The 20,753-nt window shown below is 38.7% G+C and overlaps 1 protein-coding gene across 2 annotated transcripts in view; it reads right to left on the bottom strand.

The window, feature by feature from the left end:
* The window catches only part of slc30a6 (solute carrier family 30 member 6), a 148,721-nt gene that overhangs the window by 62,456 nt on the left and 65,512 nt on the right, over positions 1-20,753 (bottom strand). Inside the window, exons 5-7 of one of the 2 annotated variants that reach the window (XM_078557300.1) lie at positions 10,106-10,148; positions 8,565-8,630; positions 2,792-2,872 (exon numbers count right to left, since the gene is read on the bottom strand). In XM_078557300.1, coding sequence (XP_078413426.1) covers positions 2,792-2,872; positions 8,565-8,630; positions 10,106-10,148 — 190 coding nt within the window. Of the gene's footprint in view, positions 1-2,791; positions 2,873-8,564; positions 8,631-10,105; positions 10,149-20,753 lie in introns of those variants that run through there. The other variant, XM_078557301.1, reaches the window with a different exon arrangement.

The raw sequence follows: 20,753 nt of genomic DNA, 5'->3' as shown, positions 1-20,753 counted from the left end.
TGGGGACTTGCAGTGGGGGAGGGATGAGGGCAGTGGGAGGCACTGTGGGGAGGGGTGCAAGCGTAATTCCAAATCCCCAAAGTCTGTTCCAGCTGAGATCAGATAATTCAGCACAGACTAGGAATCTAACCTGGGATGATATGTGTAGCTCAACTATGCACTGTATGTACCAATAGCCATTAGAGGGCTGGTGATGCAATGTATCAGCATTGAATTTCTTTGCAGCTTGGCAAGTAGGTATTTTCCATAATCAGACACCCATACAATTTTTTTTCTTGGAACTATTAATATTCTATATGACACAATTCACTCAGATAACTGAACACTGTCTGCATCTTTCAAAGCTTTTCAGGATTCTATGCAAGTAAAGAACTATAAATATCTTATTCCTACAGTGAACGATAAAAGTTTGAAAAGTTAGGTTCAAACTTTATGCACCCAGCATTTCAAAAGACTTAAAAATCGTGGTGCAACTGGAGACCACATTTAACATGTCTGTGGACAATGCTGTTTTAAAAAGTACAATGCTACAATAGCTGCAGGCCTACTAATCCAGGAAACCGATAATTCTAAATTCTGATTTCCTATTTTTCCCATATCTATCTTAAAAGAGTTAAAAGATTTTACCCTATCCTCTGAAAGCACCAAGCAATCTATCTGTAGCATGGAGCACATGCAACAAATAGCTTCCCCTACATTGGCCTAAAAATAAAACTAATGTCTGACCTCAAAAGGGCACAGACAACTCCATTTGATAGCATTTTTTATAAGAACAGTGGCCTCATCTACTGGGGATATAACAGATATTTCACTTTGGACTCTTTAATGGCATTCAGACTCAAATCTAAAGCCAAAAAGCACTTCAAATTAATTTATATTTTTTAACAAATTGGTGTGGTACATAGGAACATGGACTGGGATTTAAAAAAATTCTTTTCACAGGGTGTAATCAGGAGTTTAAAATCTAGCATCACCGGTGTCACTGGCTAGGCCAGCATTTATTGCCCATCCCTAATGATCCCTAGGGTCATTAATTTGATCCCCATTTGATCCCAGTGAGAACAAAATTGATTTGCTTTCCTGTGACCTTGTGATTGAGAGAGGAGGAGGGGTTTGGGAGAAGGGGAAAATCTGCTAGATTTTAGACTCCTGATTACTATGCAGGAAATGTATGTCTGATATTTGGATAGGGACAAGATTGAGCTCAGCAGTCACAAACTTCTTGATAGACAACCAGCCTGCCAACATGCTAGGATAGCTGTTGGTACCAATGAAACTGTATCATAACGCAAGACAAATACTTTCAGTCAAGGGGTGGGGAAGGAAAGCAACACTAAAAATCAAAGGGGTGGGGGAGTTTTATGGAGGGGTCAGGGGTCTTTGTTGCTGGCTGACGAGCTGGTGAGAGACCAGTGTTGCGTTTTCTGGGAAGCCCGCTGGCTTTAAGTGCCTCTCTGGCACTTACGTGGCCACCGGCGGGCATGCCCTGGGATCAAGGACCTTAAGGTAGAAATCCCACCCACCGAGATCTGCCGCCCAATCAGTGGTCGGAAGCTCTTTTGCTCACCAGCATCACCAGGGAGCAGGGAGGTGGTGGATGCTGAGGGAATGACAGCCACCAGAGGCCAGGATTGAGAAGCGGCCTAGGGCAGGGATAAGTCATAGCAGGAGGGGTTTCATGGGGTGGGGTATGGTGGCAGGCAATAAACAAATCTTAAATGTTTCCTACATGAAGGGCTGCAGGGTGGTGGTGGGTATTGGGGGGCGGGGGGGGGGGGAAGAGCAGGGAAGAGATGGAAGATTAGAAGTCAATCATGCTAGACAGGCCTTGGATATTCCTAGTTACTATCTATAGAACTGATTTAGTGGAACATGTAGAGGCCTGAGAGCAGATCTCCAGGTCATCATCTTGGTCAGGAAAGAGGTGTTGGACTGTTGGGTTTGAAGGAATGGAAGAGCAAGGACCAAAAAAAAAAAAAAAATAATTTTTGAAAAACAGATTAAAAAAACATTCAAATTGCTCTTTCACTACAAGTGGTGGGCTGCAGAAAAAGATAGCTTGGAACCTTGGACCAAGCTGCCTGTCTTGTTCTTAGGTATATGGCACGGGGGGGGCGGGGGTAGAGAAATTGAAATGGAGGGATAAATATAAATACAAGGAGGTCAGGAAGTTCAAGCAATTTGACGCATTAAGCTAATATGCTTGATCTCTTTCAAACATACTGCTGGAGCTGAGCTCCCTTTGTGCCCCAAATAGTCAAGTATGTTTATGATAGTCCAATAACAGCATGTTTTATCCACTTATTTACTGATTAATTGAGTAATGTTACTGTTGTTCCGTATATAGTAGTAAGATATGCACACATTTATTGTTTAAAAACATATCATTCTAACTAAAGATTCTTTGCACTGAAAAAGCTTCCAGAAATTAGCTGATAACCTCTGATATAATTAACTTTACTATTTTATTGAACAGCAATAGGTATTAATAGAAATGCTAGCTCCATTTTTACTAAATCTTTGGTTTGAATTCCCTCATCAATCATTCTGAATCTGAATAAAACTTTAAAGTAATACCAAAGCATAGCCAAAGTACATCACCCCCTCCTCTTTTTTTTGGCACGATTTTAAAATACTCTCAAATTGCACAATTATTGCTTTAATGCTGAAAGGAACAATTGTGTTCTTGCATCTATAAAATATCGATTAGCCCGATGCATGTCAGGCCAGGATAAATTTTCATGGTAAAATGTTACATGTCAATCAAAGGGAAAAGGACCCACATTCCTACCTTTCTTTGAGTATAAAGAGAGCCCCGAGCTGTGCCAGGACGGTGGCAGCGAACACTGCTAATACTTCAAACCTCTCAAACCTGAAATTTAAGCATCAGGCAGGAAAACAAGTGTCACGATTGTAAAACAATCCATGCATGGTTCTCACTAATGCATATGCTACTCCATGCAGAGTAGAAATAGGTGCAAGACAGAACTAAAATTGCTCTAACATAGGAATCTCCCCCCACTTAACGATGAAGATGGGTCAGCAAACAGCTGAACTAACGTTTCCAGATTTCAACTGCCGTATGTAATCCTGCTCAGATAAAAATTTATAAGGTCATTTTCAATACTTCATCTGGTTGTAGATCTTATCTTGAAAACAAATTACTGCAACATTTAAAACTAACATTATACATAGCTGAATCTTAGTATTAAAATAAATTTCAGGAACATGCAATAAATTTCAAATGTGTTTTCCTGTTCAAAATTTTCTCCCTCCAGGGGTATTTCTTCTGCAGGAAGCAACGGGGGTAGAAAATCAGTATAATTTGTCTTTCAGACAGACATTAAACCATAGTCTGTTCTCTGAGTGAGACACAGAAGATCCCATGGAACTATTTTAAAGAACAGCGACTCCTCCATAGCGTCCTGGTCAATTTTTAATTCCTCAACCAACATCACAGAATATCTGGTTATAGGCACATAGGATTTAGGAGCAGGAGTAGCACCATTCGGCTCTTCAAGCCTACTCTGCCATTCGGTAAGATCATGCCTGATTTGATTGTAATTTCAACTCTACTTTCCTATTAACCCTCCAATAACCCTTGACTCTCTTGTCTATCAAAAATCTATCCAACTCCGCCTTGAATAAATTCAATGACCCAGCCACCACTACTTTATGGGGAAGAGAATTCCACAGACTAATGACTCGCAGAGAAAAAAATTCTCATCTCAGTCCTTTCTTAAACTGTGTCTCCTGGTTCTAATCTTTCCCCTCATGAGGAAATATCTTCCCAGTATTCATCCTATCAAGTCCCCTCAAGATCTTATATGTTTCAATAAGATCACCCCTCATTCTTCTAAACTTCAATGAGTATAGGCCCAACCTCTTCAACATTTCTTCATAAGACAAACCTCTCATCCCACGAATGAGCCTTCTCTGAATTGCTTCTAATGCATTTATATCCTTTATCAAAAAAGGAGACCAAAACAGTACACAAGGACTCCAAATGTGGTCTCACTAAGGTCCTGTACAGCTGCAATAAAACTTCCCGACTTTTATATTCCATTCCTCTTACAATAAACGGCAAGATTCCATTTGTCCTCCTAATCATTTGCTGTGCTTGCATACTAACCTTTTGTGATTCATGTACCAGGACTCCCAGGTCCCACTGTATCACCGAGTTCTAGAATCTCTCTCCTTTTAAATAGTATACTGCTTTCTATTCTTCCCACCAAAGTGGACAACTTCACATTTTCCCATATCATACTCCATCTGCCAATTTTTTTGCCCACTCACTTAACCTATCTATATCCCTTTGTAGACTCTTTACCTCCTCTCACTTTCCAACTTATCTTGGTGTCATTAGCAAATTTAGCTCCCATACATTCGGTCCCCTCATCCAAGTGTTTGAAATAGATTACAAATAGTTGAGGCCCGAACACATTATCACATTTGCTGTTCACTGGAGCATGATGTGTACAGATTGGCTGTCACATTTCTTACATTACAACGGTAACTACACTTAAAAAGTACTTCAATGGTTATAAAGTGCTTTGGGATGTCCTGAGGTCATGAAAAGCATGACATAAATGCGAGTCTTTCTTTTTTTACTGTAGAAGAGGAATAGCTGGATTATCAGTGAAATATTATGAAAAGATTCTTCAGGTCATTGAAGTAGTTTTGACCATACAGCAGTGCCTGTCATCACTTCTTGCAATAACAATCATTCATAAATAAAATATTGCAGACAAGTTATTTTGTGTAGATTTTTACTTTGTATAAGGACTGACTTCAAAGTTGCACAATTTATTACCTTACTTGTGTAGAGAGGAACTGAGTGAAGCGGTGCCACTAAGCACCAGAATGCTAATATTCTGAGATACAAAGTGGTGGGGTGTAGGACTGTAACTGATCTTCCTCACAAGCTCTCAGACTCAAATGCTCTGTTTTAGGGAGGGGGAGTCACCAATATTTGTTTTGGTACAATGTGGTGCACCTTGTGGTAGTTGTCTAATGCATTGACGGAGGCTTAGAAGATCTCCTGCCAATGCATTCAGCTGGGGAATGTGAGCAGCACAGCAATGTTAGGGTCTTGTGGAGTAGGAGAGAGAGAAAGAGAATGATAAAAATAAAATTACAAAATAATACTATATAGATGGCAGCTGGACAGTTATACCATATTCATTTTCTTTTCTCATGTTTTCACCTTATTATTTCACATGTTAAGTCAGTGGTCAGACCATGAAAATGCATTAACAAACCAGGCCTAACTTGTGGTTGAAATGCTATTGGATTTCGAAGGGTATATGTAGTTTCTGTTGAGTAAATGCTGAATAATGAAGAAATAAAACATAGCACAACGAAAAGTTAGGATCTCCCTCACAGTTCACTTTCTGATCTGAATCATGCTGTGCAGCGGTATGGCAAGGAGTAGCCACAACAGTTTCTAATGCTAATAAAAACAAAACGTGCTGGAAAAACTTAGCAATCTGGTAGAATGTGGAGATTGAAACAGAGTTCCGAAGAGGAGTCACACTGGACCCAAAACGTTAACTCTGTTTCTCTTTCCACAGATGCTGCCAGACCCACTGAGCTTTTCCAGTACTTTGTTTTTATTTCAGATTTCCAACATCTGCGGTATTTTGCTTTTAGTTTCTAATGCTACCCACCTTTACAAGCCAAGCAGGTGGGAGGCCTGCTTTCAATTCGTCAGGAAGCCATTAGGAGGTACAGGAAGCAACTGGGTTCAATAAAGAACATTTAAAATTTAGGGAAGAAGGGAGAAGAGCCACAACCACACTATGGGATCTTTACTGCAGTTCTGCTATCCCTTTTTCCTTTGTGAGTCACGTTTCTATGAAGAGACAATTTAGAGTACCTTTACACTACAAACCCATACAAACCTAAGAGCTCAAGTGGACTTTGATCCAGTAAGTCTGGACTGATGTAAATCCAACGTCTCCAAGTAAATTCCTGGATTAGGATCCATCACAGAAAAAAATCTGATTCATTTCACAAGAAATATTTCAAGATAAAATGTAACATTTTCCAGAATAGTTCACATGTGGCCCAGTGATAGAAATGAACTGTTGTAGTAAACAGATTTGCTTCTAAGTTTTTGATCTCAGTTGACCTACTTGGAGCTGACATACTAAGAGGTGAGTAAAAACAAACAGAGGGAAATAATCAACCTCACCAAGTCTTTACACACCTATCCCAGGCCAATGAAACAAGTGAAATGATAGAAACCTGGAAATGAATAGTCTCTAGTCTCAAAGAATGGTGCTCATTGTTAATGATTTCCAAGGAATTCAGCTTCATCTGAAACACGGCACCTCCAACATTACATTATGATCTTGTTGTTGACTAATATTTGTGCCATAAAATGAAATTTTTTTAAGGTGTTTCTCTTGAAGCTGCAGGAACTTCTGAGGGTTTTGAAAAAGAATGTTATTTTTTTTCCACCAGCTATGAAACATGACAAAGACAGCTGTCCCAGCTGGATGCCCAGCCAACATACATACAGTGGGATTTTAAAATTAAAATAATAATTAAAGTGCTTTAAAATTGGGTGAAAAAAGTTTTTTGTTCCTGAGCCACAGACTGAAAACAAAGATATTACAAAGCCAACTAATGCTCAATATGGGCGCGTTGGACAGAGGGAGTGGGGGCGGGGGGGAGGAGAAGAGAAGCTCATCATGTAGAGATTCCATGTGCAAGCAAATAGGGACAGTTGTGTGGGAAAAAGTGATTATCCCCTAAAGGGGACTTTTTAAATAAAATGTATACTCTTCAATACTGGTTGCTCTTTCAAAGTTAATAGTCACATGAAAGAAACAGATATTTACAATTTTCATAACGGAATGTCTATATTGTCTGGATGATACAAGTTCCACTCTATAGGAATGTGATGACCAATGTTCTTTCTAACAGAACATGATACTGTTAGCTGAATATTCAGAGCTTGGTTTCATCCAATAGAACATTGATACAAGTTAGAGCTTGCACTTAACCAGGGAACAGCACACAAAGGCACAATTTGTTTATTGTGACATTTTTCAGTGAATATACAAGTCAATTACATGGTTAATCTATGGACTGAAATTAAGTTGTGGCTTTTCTTTCTCATGCTAGTATTGTGAGCAATCTTCTACTTCTGGGTCACCCTCTAAACAACCAGATCAAACTGAACCTGTCAGGTAGCTAAAAAATACCATTTTGGAAACCTAGCTGAATATTATCAGGTTTGAAAATCCACGAGGATTTTAAAATCTAGTTCTCTTTTGCTAAGAAAATTACCCAAGAATTTCCATGCCATTGTGAAGGCAGCAGGATTGAAATTCTAGACTGAGCAGAAATAAATTGTACTGTTGTATTGCTAAGTATGGTGTAGAATGAAGCAACTATACATTTAGTGGCACATGGATTTGTCGGAAACATCAGCAAGAAAAGAAAACATATTTGCATTTATATAGTGTCCTACACAACCTTAGAAGATTCCAAAATTCTTTATTGCCAATGAAGAACTGCTGTAACTTAGGAAACATGTGCATAGCAAGCCCCCACAAACATCAACAATCTGGCGATCTATTTCAGTGATGTTGGTTGAGGGATAAATATTGGCCAAGAAAATGGAAAAATATTGCCTGCTCTCCTTTGAAATACTGCCATGGAATCTTTTCTGTCCATCTCAGAGGGCAAATGAAGCCTTAGTTTAATGTTTCATCTGAAACACCGCACCTACAACAGTGCAGCTCTCATTCAGTACTACACTGAAGTGTCAGCCTGAATTATGTAATTTGAGTCACTGGAGTGCATGTTGAAGCCACGACAACAAACTCAGAAACCAGTGTGCCACCACTGAGCCATGCCTGACAGTGGGTAAGTACAGGCTATACTGTTGTTCTCCAGAACACAATGTACACTTGTTCAATTTAAACCCCAAGTTCATCAATAACAGTTGCTCTGAACCACACTGATATAACTGAAAATGATCCATTTCAGCCTCCTCCTGAGGCCCCCACCATCACAGAAGGCAATCTTAAGTCAATTTGATTCACTCCACATAATATGAGGAAAAAGTTGAGTGCACTGGATGTAGCAAAGGCCATTGGCTCCAACAACAACCTGGCTGTAGTGAAGACTAGCCTTGCCTCTTGCCAAGCAGACTACCAGACTGTCTACCAGACAAAATGGAAAATTGCCCAGGTACGTCCTGTTCACAAAAAAGACAAACCTGATCTGGCTAATTATTGCCGAATCAGCCTACTCTCAATCATCAGAAAAGTGATGGAATAAAGTATTCTATCTACTGGCAGAGGATGTAAAGGATGAAACTTCACTTCAGTTGCATGCAGGCTGGAGACCCAGTCAACCTTATGTTACGAACACAACCAGGCTGAAAAACCTGTTACTTTATAAATAGGCAGCATGAAAACAAATGTCTTAAAAGGGTTAAATGTCCTACTTTTGGTAAAATGGATAGAAGCGCTCATCAAACTGTTATGGGTCAAGAGGGCTACCTCATCTAAGTGTCTACTGAGTAATGTTGAACATATACTTACCCAAAAGAGTACCCTGGACCAGGTTTCTTCAAAGTCACCCAGAAACTTATTAGGCAAATCACCAAACTAGGAAATAAAGAGATTAATGTCAAAAAGCCTGGACTGAAAGTAGCAAAACCAAATATATTTGTAAGCTTCAGATCTGCTTATGAAGTGATTTTTAAAAATTAATATTTCACATAAAAATGATCTAATAGTACAGAGATATATTTTACAATTCTAACCCCAGCCCAATAAACAAACACAATTTTGTGCATAATCAGTCACTAACAGGGAGCCTTGGAAGGTGCTTTTGATTTGCTGGAATGATGTCACTTAGTGCTGTTGTATTCATAATCTCAACAGTAGCACTGTTAACACTCTACTAAACACTAAGCTGTGCCTCATAAATTTATGTAGATAAATAATTCATAGTGAGAAGAACAAACAACAGTTCTTCCCCCTTTCAATAAAAAAGAGCATTGGTGAGCAGACAACCATTTTTGAAGGGAAAGTAACAAATGTGCACATTAATTGCATCTTACAGATCTCCCAATCACATTTTCTGGTGCCAGTTTAAAAGAAACAAAATCCAACATGACTTTGCTACAGCAAAGATATGTTATTTTCCATTCTTCCTGAAGTGATGACATCCCAGATAAAAGTCAATTATGATATTCACTTTCATAAATGACAGCAGGGACCATATTGATAATCACTCCCTAAGAAAGACAGGAAGGGCAGGAAACTAGAAGAGTCTCATCTGAAATGTTAACCTCTCTCCAATACCGAATGGACTTCTACACATTTCTACCATGCACGTCTTTTTCAATCCTCATCTTCAGCGAGGTAGCGATAGATTAATATTCTACAATCTAACTCAAAGCACTGAATGTCCTTTATAGTTTTCAAAGTAATAAATTTTGAACAGAATTTTACAAAGAATGCTGCAAGAATTCTCATGCTGAAATGTAAACAGAGACTCATTCAGAAATATAGACCAAGGCATAGAAAGTTTCTTCACTGACAATATTCTCAAACAAAATACCTATTCTAAGCTGTCTACCATCAGAACAAAAATAATTACATTATTGTTATGTGGCAGAACAGCCAAATGAATTGAGTTGTGAAATTACAAAATGCGAAGCAGGCAACACAGCATTATCATGGCACAGCAATCAAACTGTACTATACCAGGTATCAGCTGTGCAACCAGAAGGAACTATAGTAAGCAGATGTCAGGCATCATCCCAGAGAATGTAGAAGTTCTCAAAGTCTGTTCTTGTGGACCTCCAAGCAGCTGTGGCAAGAGCAGCAGAGCACAGGAAACAGCTCACCTGACCACCCTTCCTCAAAAGGGTAAGTGTTTATGAAATAAACAGATAACTTGCAAGTTCAAGTAAAAAATGATCACCTGATGGAAAGCAGTCACACAGTGACAACTAATTCTGAATATATTTCACTACAGCCATTTACAAGATTTGACAAAATAAAATCTCACTTTTATCAATGAATCTTTAATACAAGTACACTAAAAATTGAGGTTCATAACAAAAAATTACCTGAAAAGATCAAAAATGGTAAGGTATGTGTAGGCTGTCAAAGCTGTAGAGAAAAAAAGGGGAAAATGTCAAATTAACACTTGTGCTGAGTAGACTTCTCTTCATTCACAGCAAAAAATAAATTAAATTTCTTTGCGTCTAATGTAATCACCTACCTTTGAGAAACTCTCAAATTTAAATGGATATTTACAATCAATTTTGTACTCAAGAACTATTTCAAAATATGTTCATGATTGCTTACTAACCGTGCCATGTGAATACAGACTTACCACCAATAACACTAATTCTGCCTCAATTAGATCTCTTTTACTTTTAGTAATTCAAAAATCATCCTACTGTATATGTAAATGTAACATAGCAAAATGCATCAATCCTGCAACATCTGGCAGAATGTAGTGCTTATTTTCAATTCTCTAAAAATCAGTATTACTGCTATGACTAAGAAAGGTATAATTATAACATACTACTTTGATGCATTAAATCTTTCTCTTAAGCTTGTTGGCCACATAGACAGTAATGTGGCCCTGATTTACTTTAGGAGGATTCAGACAAATTACGTCCTAGTGGATTGGACATAAAATGATCCTATTAGTACGATGGATGGGCATTAATACTAATGGGAGTGGAGTTCTTAAAGATTTTAATCTATGCTGCCTCAATAGAAATAATCTTTACTACAGCATGCAAGATTAAATCAAAGTGTATACAAAAATTAATACCAGGAAACACCTGCATCTGTAAAATCACTACCGGCTGAATATCATCAAAGCTCCTATGACTATCCTTTATATCAAAGGCAGGGACATAAACCCTGATGTTGTGTTTCAGGCGGTTCATGGTGGCTCTTTCATTGACTTGTTATGCATTGCAGAAATGTCACGGCTTGTAAGGTTGTGGATGCCATTTTTTAATTGAAGGCTTAGCACCCCATCCTTTGATGGCATTTCCTCTGTCAAGGGTTCCACTAACCACCTCCAGGTGTTCTTCTCATCTGATGTCATCAGCATTTTCTGGGGGTGGCCAGGTCACTTAACTGTTAGCTAACAGTCACCATTGTCCAACCGCAAGAACCGAAAGAGTATTGATCTTTACCAATCAAGTCCTTCAATGGAACAGGAATGGTACAATTTCAATTGAACTTTATAGACGTGCTGAAAAGCATTTTAAAGTAAATTGTGCATTCTAGTATGAACTTACTCATTGTGCCTAGGGGTTAAGAAAGGAGTTTCCTTCCACTTCAAAAATAGATGTTAAAAAAATTATTTTCAAAAATCATAAATAAATAACCGTGCCTAGACATGGTAAACGGTCGACAGAGAAACTCGTCCCACTCACAAAACTAACCTCCTCTCATCTATTATAGAATGGCATTGACAGTGATCGTGAGAAGAACATGGAGATTAAAAAGGCACAAGAAGATTAATGGTTAAAAAAACTATAAAGTCTTTGTTACTATTTTGTATGAAGAAAATAACAGCACCACGTCATATTTCTCAAATTCTGACAATGTACAACTGTCCATCAATGTTACTTAACAAATTTAACCTTGCCACAGGACTGTCTTTCTTTCATTAGGAGGCCAACCGAAAACATGCATGTCAAAAATTACTTTAGGAATGGGTTTATCTTTTGTTCTTGTAATACTTGACATTTGAAATCCATGGAACAATTCACTTTGCCACCCTGATCCGACTAAAACCGCATCAGAGTCCTTATTTCACGAAAGCACTTTCGAAATGGCTTGTACTCAACTAATTTAAAACAACTCAGCTCCTAAAATACATGTCATGGGGATTTAAAACCAAAGATAGCATTAGAAGAGAAACATAGTTCAATGTTGACAAACATCTTCAATGCAGAATGCTACAGCAGCAATGTGGCATGATGGGGCAGTTCAGTGAGAGATGATGCAGGTTTAATTGTTATTTCATTATTCTTGATCTCAGGTGTGCAGTTGTGTGGAGTAGCCAAGAAGCCAGACATCTCTTTACAAAGCATAAATAGAAAATAAATAAGTCTTCCTCAGAACCCCGTAGCCAGCTTAACGGCAGCACTTATGGAATCCTGGCACAAAGCGTTTATAAGAACAGGAAGTTCCTCCCACATTGCCTGTCTTTTTTGCAATTCACCTTAAATCTGTGCCCTCTGGTTGTCAATCCTTCAGTCATTGGAAATAGTTTATCTTTATTTACTCTATTTAAGATTTTCAGTGAAAACTATGCTCATTTCAATCCCTCTTCAAAAGGAAAAAATAATCTGTCCATTACTAGAAATACTACGCACTAACTTAGTGCTCATTCAATAGCATTTGATAAACTATTTTGCAAATTACGGTCTTACGATCCAAGACATTACTGTGTAATTAAATGTACAGAAAAATCAAAAGTAATATTAGGGGAACATTTCTGCTGTTTACTAGATTGAAAAATCATTAATGGATATATAAGTAACAACTTTGTTAAAATGAAGAGCAAAGTCTTCCCCCATAATTTTCTAGTTGACAGGTTTGGGAAGAGGGACAGCAAGGAAATACAATTCCAGGTTAGGTTCTTTTGTCACTGTTTGAGAGCATAAAATGCTCGGTTTACTTACATATTTCTCATTGATCATGAAATTAATTGTCCTGAGCTTCTGTAGTAGGTAGCACTGTAATTCCCAAATTAATGACCACAACTTTAAAGTATTAGCAGCTACAGCAGTCATCGTGATGGCTGTTCTCCAAGTTAGAGGAACTAAATTATGCCTAGAATAACAATGTCAAGGCTACTGGCAGGAACAAGACACAGATAGTTGCAGTAAGAGGATCCCTTGTGTATGCGGCTAATCCTTAAGTCAGTACAACAAATATACACACAGCAACAGAGATCATCCTGAAATATACAGCACGCCTTTTATTTGAATATGCTGACAGCCATAAAGTGTGCAATGTTTTAGTCATGTAAATACTGCAACACACTGCAAACAGGGACACAGAACGGTGTATGTTTTATAATTGATTAACACAATTCACTCAACTAGCTACGAATTGAAAATAAACGGCATATTTATAAAGCTAAATTAACTCAATGTGCTTAGGTTACAACTTAAAATAACCACTGGGATTATGCAATGGTTGGAAATGAATGATTAGGTTGATGATTAGGGAGTCAGATGGGATTATAAATTATGGTAGAGAAGTGAGAGCAATTTTTGGCAAGACTGTCCAAACTTCTTTCTTTGAAGGTGACAAAGTTTGGGACATTTGTAAAAACCTGAAATCCCATATGTGTAAATGTTTAATTCACTCACCAGATTGGCCAATTGTTTACCTTCGCTACTGCTAGACCCTGAATAAACGAGACTTAAACCAGGATTCTTTCAATAAACTCAGAATAATTGACTTGTTATGAAACAAAACTTCCTTTTTTAAAACAAGTTGCAAAACTGGTTAACATACAATTTGTAAGTCGGAAGTGTAACGATTTACCCCTTTTAAAGTCGCAGCACCCTCTCACGCACACACACATACCAGAGGGCAAGACAAATAAAGTCTGTGCAGAGGTTGGCGTAAGGGAACCCTTTATGAAAAAGGATGAAGTTCGAAAAGGTCTTGATGCTGTTGATTTGGTGCTCGTGTGTGTGTAAGGGAACCCTTTATGAAAACAGATAAAGTTCAAAAAGGTCTTGATGCTGTCGATTTGGTATTCCTATGTGTGAAGATGGAGCGCTGGTCACAGCAGTTGTCTGGAAGTCCTTTCCAAAGGATCTTCGGTGAAACGCAGTCTTTGTTAACTCTTGCTTCTTGTAACCTCGCAGGCTTTCAAGTGCAGACGAGTTATACTGAGATGAGAATTTTCTGGCTGAAGGTGAACACACCCACTCTGGACTGCAGGCAATGCAGGGAGGGAGGGAGTGAGTGAGTGAGGGAATGAGGGAGTGAGGGAGGGTGAAAGAGAGCTGAAGTCATATTATTTCTTGGAAAAAGCAGCTTGCTTATGGACAATAGTGAACTTGTAACCTTTTAGGAAAAAAAACTCAAGAGAGTGTTTAAATGATTCAATGTCCTTCCAATTTTTAAAAATGCCATATCGTTCTTGGAGATATGGATTCCTAACATGCCTCCACCCTTAAGAAATGAAACACAATTTCCAAATGTGTTTCATTACAAAATGTACAGGGAAAACATTAACCTATTAAAAAAATTCAAACATGCACTCATTCTCATTCACTCCTTATACAGAACTTATTTGGTTTCTCATATCTTCTTGATTTCCAGATAATTCTAACAAAATTACATTCTTGATAATGCATCAGCAATTATATTATCCTTCTCAGCAATATGGACAACCTTTAAGTTATACGGCTGTATTTGCAAGCTCCATCGGAACAGTCTGGCATTGAGTCTTAAACCTTTCCACAAAGGCCAAGGGATTATGGTCAGTATATATTAGTGTCTCTTTACAGCCATGATGGATATATACACCAAAATGTTTAAGAGCCAGTAACAGTCCCAGGGTTTCCTTTTCTACTGTAGAGTCTCTGTTATGATGTCAATTTAATTTTTTTTTAGAAAAGTACCCCACTGGCTTCTCCGTACCCTATTCATCTTCTTGCAATAAGACCACCCTAACCCCAAGTCACTAGCATCGATTGCCACCATAAAGCTTAGTGAAGTTAGGGGTAGCTAACTCCAGGTCATTAGTTAGAATTGCCTTCAGCTTTTCAAAAGCTGTCTGGCACTCTCTTGGCCATTCTCCCTCTGCCTTCTTTTGCAACAAACCTGTTAGTGGAGCAGTTATTGTACTGAAGTCTGGCACAAACCTACGACAGCAGCTGCACATCCCCAAAAATCTTATGATTTCTTGTTTAGTTTTAAGGGCAGGGAATTCCAACAAAGCCTTTACTTTTGCTGTTCTTGGCAAACCTGTCCTTGCCTTACAATATTCCCTAGGTAAGTAACTCGCGCTTTCGCAAACTCACTCTTGGCAAGGTTTATTATGAGATCTGCCGAATGTAGTTGTTTAAATAGAGCTTCCAATTGTTTTAAATGATCTTTCCAAGTGTTGCCATAAATCAATATATCGTCCAAGTAAACCACACAGTTAAGAACACTGATTATATCTTGATTCATTAGTCTTTGGAAAGTGGTTGGAGCATTTTTAGCCCGAATTGTATCACTCGGCATTGGTATAGACCATTTGGCATGACAAAAGCCGATATCTCTTTCGCTTGCGATGTTAAAGGTACCTGCCAATATCCTTTCAATAAATCCATCTTAGTGAGGAATGTAGCACTACCACCCCTGTCAATACAATCTTCTAAATGAGAGATCGGGCAGGAGTCTGTTTTTATTATCACATTAACCTTTCTGTAATTTACACAGACTCTGGTTGACTCATCAGGTTTAGGCACGAACACTACTGGGGAACTCCAACTGCTTTGATTAGGTTCAATTAGGTGATTTTCCAACATATGTTGAATTTCTGCTTTCGTCTGAGCCTGTTTTTCTGGGCTTAACGATAAAGATATTGTTTTGTGGAAGATTTCCCTACATCCAAATCATGCATGGCTAAAGTTGTACCCCCTGGTTTATCTCTACAGATTCCTTTAAATTCTGTAAGTAACCTCACTAGGTCTGCTCATTGTCCTAACTCAAAGTATGAGAATATGGTGTCTAATTGTCCTAATACTTAAGTGTCAGCTAACCGGATAATAGGAGATTCAATTGGTGAACTGTCCAAGTCTCCTTCTACCTCACTCTCACTGTTTCTTTTGTCCTCCACTACCCTTACTACCTGACATACCTGCTCCTTTTTATCCTCCTTCCTATGACGGTATTGTTTTAACATATTGATATGACACAGCTGATTCTTTTTCCTATGATCTGGGGTGTCTATCAAACAACTTACTTTGTCAGCCTGCTTAATTACCTTGTACGGACCATTGAACGGTGCTTTCAGAGGTGCCTCCTGTAAAGGCAATAACGCTAACACTTCATCCCTTGGTTGAAATGTTTGGGTCTCAGCTTGCTTGTCTGCCCATTCCTTCATTTTTGTTTGTGAAATTTTAAGATGCTCTTGAGCCATTTTGCAGGCTCCCGTGAGCCGTTCCCGGAACGCGGACACAAAGTCTAGCATACATGATTCGTCTCTCTGTCCTAAAGGCTTTTCTTTGATTAATTTCTGAGAACTTGTTATCACACGTCCATAAATTAATTCAAAAGGACTAAAACAGTAGATTAATTTGGTGAATCTCGGGTACCAAATATAAGAAAGTCCAGTCCTTTGTCCCAATCAGGGGGATATTCATGACAATATAATCGTTGTTTTAAGAGTTTGATGGTACCTCCCTAAATTTGTGTCTGTGGCTGCTATGCCGTGGACTTCAACTGTTTTATACCCAAACTACTCATTGTTTTGAAAAATTTTAGACATAAAATTAGAAACTTGATCCGACTGGATCTTCATCGGTAATCCATGAAGAGTAAGAAATTGGGTTAACTTCTCTACCATGACCTTAGCTGTAATAGCTCTCGAAGGGATGACCACTGGAAATTGAGTTGTCATATCCATAATATTAAGGATGTACTGGTGTCCCGCAGTCTACAAACACCCAACTAAATGGTTCCCCAAAAACTGCTATGGGAATTAAGGGTGCCAGTTTGATTGTAGGTTGTAATTTTCCCGCTATCTGGCACGTATGGCAAGTTTTACAAAACTGCACCACGTCCTTGTGAAGACCTGGCCAGTAAAAATGCCCTGCCATAGGAATTTCATGTGCTATCCATAGTATCTCTATGATATTTGGGTGGCACCACTATTTGATGAACAACCGTCCACTCTTCGTCTGCAGATCTGTAAGGAGGTCTTCACTCCCTCATTAGAATTCCCTTTTTAACATACCATTCTGGAACTCCCTCAGCTTCAGTTTGGGCTGATTATGCTATATTACTTAACTCCAGGTTGGCTTGTTAAGCCTCAATTAGAGAAGATTTACTGAACAGCTCTTTCCGATTCTCCAAGTCCTTATAGAAAGTTTCAGCTAACCAAATATCTGTCTGTGGTATCGCTTTGACTTCCCATAATGGACTTTGATTAACTATTGCCTAGGTCATCACACACAAAGGAAAAATTCCTGGCACCTTTTCCTGTAACTGCTCCCTCTCTTTAACCTCATTTGGGTTTTCCATAATTATGGGAGAAGATACTACCTTCGTTCAGGCTCAATCATTTCCCAGGAGTAAGTCAATTCTGTCTACAGGTAACTTCTGGACAACCCCTCCTGTCACTGTCTCAGACATTAGGTCACACTCCAAGTGTACCCTGTACAAAGGTAGAGGTATATACTCCCCACCAATGCCATTTATTAAAACTTTGGCTTTTAATGCACTTTCTGGTGAACAAGTTATGCCTTTCCCCAGCAAAAGTGCTTGAGTGGCTCCTGTACCTCTGAATATAATTAGATGTTTAGCTGTCTCATTTGAGGGATAAGGGGTTACTTTCCTCTTGACAAAAATTCTTTATAATTCTAATGTACCTTAGTCATCTCCTCTAAGCTCACAACAGTGTTCGCACTTGGACTCACAGCTGTACTTAACACTACAACTTGAACTGTTATATTTTTCAGTCAGGACTCCTTTACCTGAATTGCCCGTACGTACCCCCAAAAAGTACCATAGATTTCCCGTGCAACTTCCTGTGGTCTGCAGAAAGGTGTCCCACCTTGTTACAATGGAAACACTTAGGCCTTCGAATATCACTTCCACCCTCAGGACCTTCCTTTACGGTATGAGGAGGAGTTTCCGAGGCATTCCCAGCTGTCCCTTCTCTTTCCGGGCTACTTGCCTTCCTTTCGCCCTCCCACCTGCTATCCTTCTTGAGTTTGTGGGGGTGATGGAGAAAGGGTTTGCATTTATGGACCAGCTCATAATCGTCAGGCATCTCCGCTGCCCTTCTAGCTGTTTTAACTCTCTGGTCTTCAACATGGTCAGTTCTAACTACTGGAAGAAGTGTATCTTTAAATTCTTCCAGGAGAATTATTTTCCTAAGAGCTTCATATGCGGCATCTACCTTTAATGTCTGTATCCAATGATCAAAATTACTTTGCCTTACCCTCTCCAATTTAATATAGGTCTGCCCAGGCTGTTTCTTTATGTTTCAAAGTTTTTGCCTGTATGCCTCAGGAACCAACTCATATGCACTAAGAATAGCCTTTTTTACTGCATCATAATCCATAGAAACCTCTTCCGAAAGTGATGCATAAACCTCATGAGCTCTGTCCACCAATCTACTTTGCAGGAGCAATGCCCAGTTTTCTTTCAGCCACTTAACCTGCTTAGCTACTTTCTCAAACAAAATGAAAAATGCCTCTACACCCTTTTCCTCAAACTTTGGTAGGCCTTGTACAAATTTAAACATCTCCTGACTGGCCTCCAAGTTAGGGGTAGTTATTTCTTCATCAAAACTTCCCCCAAAATCTAGAGCTTCTCTTTTTTAAATTCCAGCCTTTTAAGCCAGTATTCCCTTCCTCGTTCCTTCTCTCTTTCCTCCCTTGCTAACTTCTGTTGCTGGAGTTCTCGCATTTCCATTTCTCTTTATTTTTTCCTTTTCAAGTTTTCTCATCTCTCTTTCTCTCTCTTTCTTCCAATTCAAGGTCTTTCAGTTCCTTTTCCTGTTCAAGTTGCTTCATTTGCAACTGAATACTAGCTAACTCTAGCTGTGATACTCCAATTTCAGGTGTCTTCTCTTTTAATTCTAAGCACTGGATAATTGCTTTAATCATATATACTTACAAAATCCTGCTTTTATATCTACCCTCACTTCATCTGCTAACTCTCTCAGTTTAGCCTTAGTCTAGGATTTCAAATTACTGACATCTTCTACTCCAAGAAAAGTCTTAGCAACTTCCAAAGCCATTTTGGTTTACTCATGTATAAGAAGCCTGGTATATGTTCTTTTATCCTATACCAATTGGCATTAATCCTCATCCAATCATCCGTTGTTCACGTTTCAAAATCCGGCAAGAGCCCCCAATTTATTTTATGACTGGGGTAGGAGGAGTGCGCAGTTTTTCTAGCCCCACTACTCCACAGGTCACACCACAACTGCAAATGTTTAATTCAATCACCAGAATGGCCAATTGTTCACCGCTGCTACTGCTAGACACAGAATAAAAACAACTTTTACCAGGCTTCTTTCAATAAACTCAGGATACTTCATTTATTATGAAACAAAACTTTTTTTAAAAAACAAGTTGCAAAACTGGTTAACATACAATTTGTAATCTGGAAGTGTAACAATTTACCCCTTTTAGAATCCCAACACACACACACACACACACACACACACCCCAAATAACAAGACAAATAAGGTATCTGCAGAGGTTAGCGTAAGGAAACCCTTTATGAAAAAGGATAAAGTTCAAAAAGGCCTTGATGCTGTCGATTTGGTGTTCCTGCATAAAAAGGAGCACTGGTCACAGTGATTGTCTGAAGTCCTTTCCAAAGGACTTTTGGGAAACTGCTGCCTTTGTAAACTCTCGCTTATCACATCCTCACAGGCTTTCAAATACAGATGAGTTATACTGAGATGAGGATTTTCTGGCTGTAGGTGAACATCCAATCTGGACTCCAGACAACAGAGGAACAATCTTCCTTTACAGTTTGCTCCCAAGGCACATACTGAGTTCAAAAACCATGGTCATCAGAGCTTCTCCAAGGCCAGGTGTTTTTCAGCCAATCATGAGAAGCCGACAATCTGGCAACAGCAGTTCTTAATTTTAACTCAAGTGAACAAATTAACTCTCATCTCCCTAGGTATCTTGCTGGTCACTTAGCTGAAGTCATGTGGTTTCTTAGAAAAAGCAGCTTGTTCACAGACCAAAGTGAACTTGTAACCTTTTGGAAAAAACATCAGGACAGTGTCCAAATAATTCAATATCCTTCCATGTTTTTAAAAAGCATATAGTTCTTGGAGATATGGATTCCTAACACTGAAAAAACTGGCTTGGGAATTCTGCATTTTACTTGCATTTGTTAATTTACTGGTGCACCTACTTTGGTTCCAACAGATTAATGCAAACAAAATATATTTTTCTTTGGGTGGCTGACATCTTATTAGGTTCCATATAAACTGTATCAATATTTTCAGGTTATAGATATCTCACGAGTACACCATTGCCTCAATAAAATGAAAAGTCCAAACAAGACTAATGAGTGATTAAGCGGGGCTGAAAACTCAAATTTAAAACTGCAACAGGCAACAATTATGCTAAAGAATAGACATATTGATCACAGGAGGGTACAGCAAGTGGTTAATGTTCTCATGGCTGCATTTGAGCCAACTTTCACTACAATTTATAAATTTAATTTTTAGGGAGCATCACACAATCAAGGAAATCCATCTAATTCCAATACATTATTTTTGTAACTAGCAAAATACACTAACAATCAAATGATTGTGTCTATTATTAAAATATACAGGAGAACAATATTACTATTAAAAATACAGGGATGAACAGTCTCCCAAGTTACCAATGTCTTGAAATCATTCCTTGTTACTGGTATTAAAAATGCTGGTTAAGACACCACTGTCTGGGGAAGAGATTTTATGACTCCTGATTGTGCCACATCCTTCCGTTCATTCCAATGTCACACGTAGGGACTGCAAAT

This window comes from Cetorhinus maximus, chromosome 14 (assembly GCF_964194155.1).
Source record: "Cetorhinus maximus chromosome 14, sCetMax3.hap1.1, whole genome shotgun sequence".
NCBI lineage: Eukaryota > Metazoa > Chordata > Chondrichthyes > Lamniformes > Cetorhinidae > Cetorhinus > Cetorhinus maximus.
Note: the sequence above shows the minus strand (reverse complement) of the source record. Positions and strands in the feature narration are given on the sequence as shown.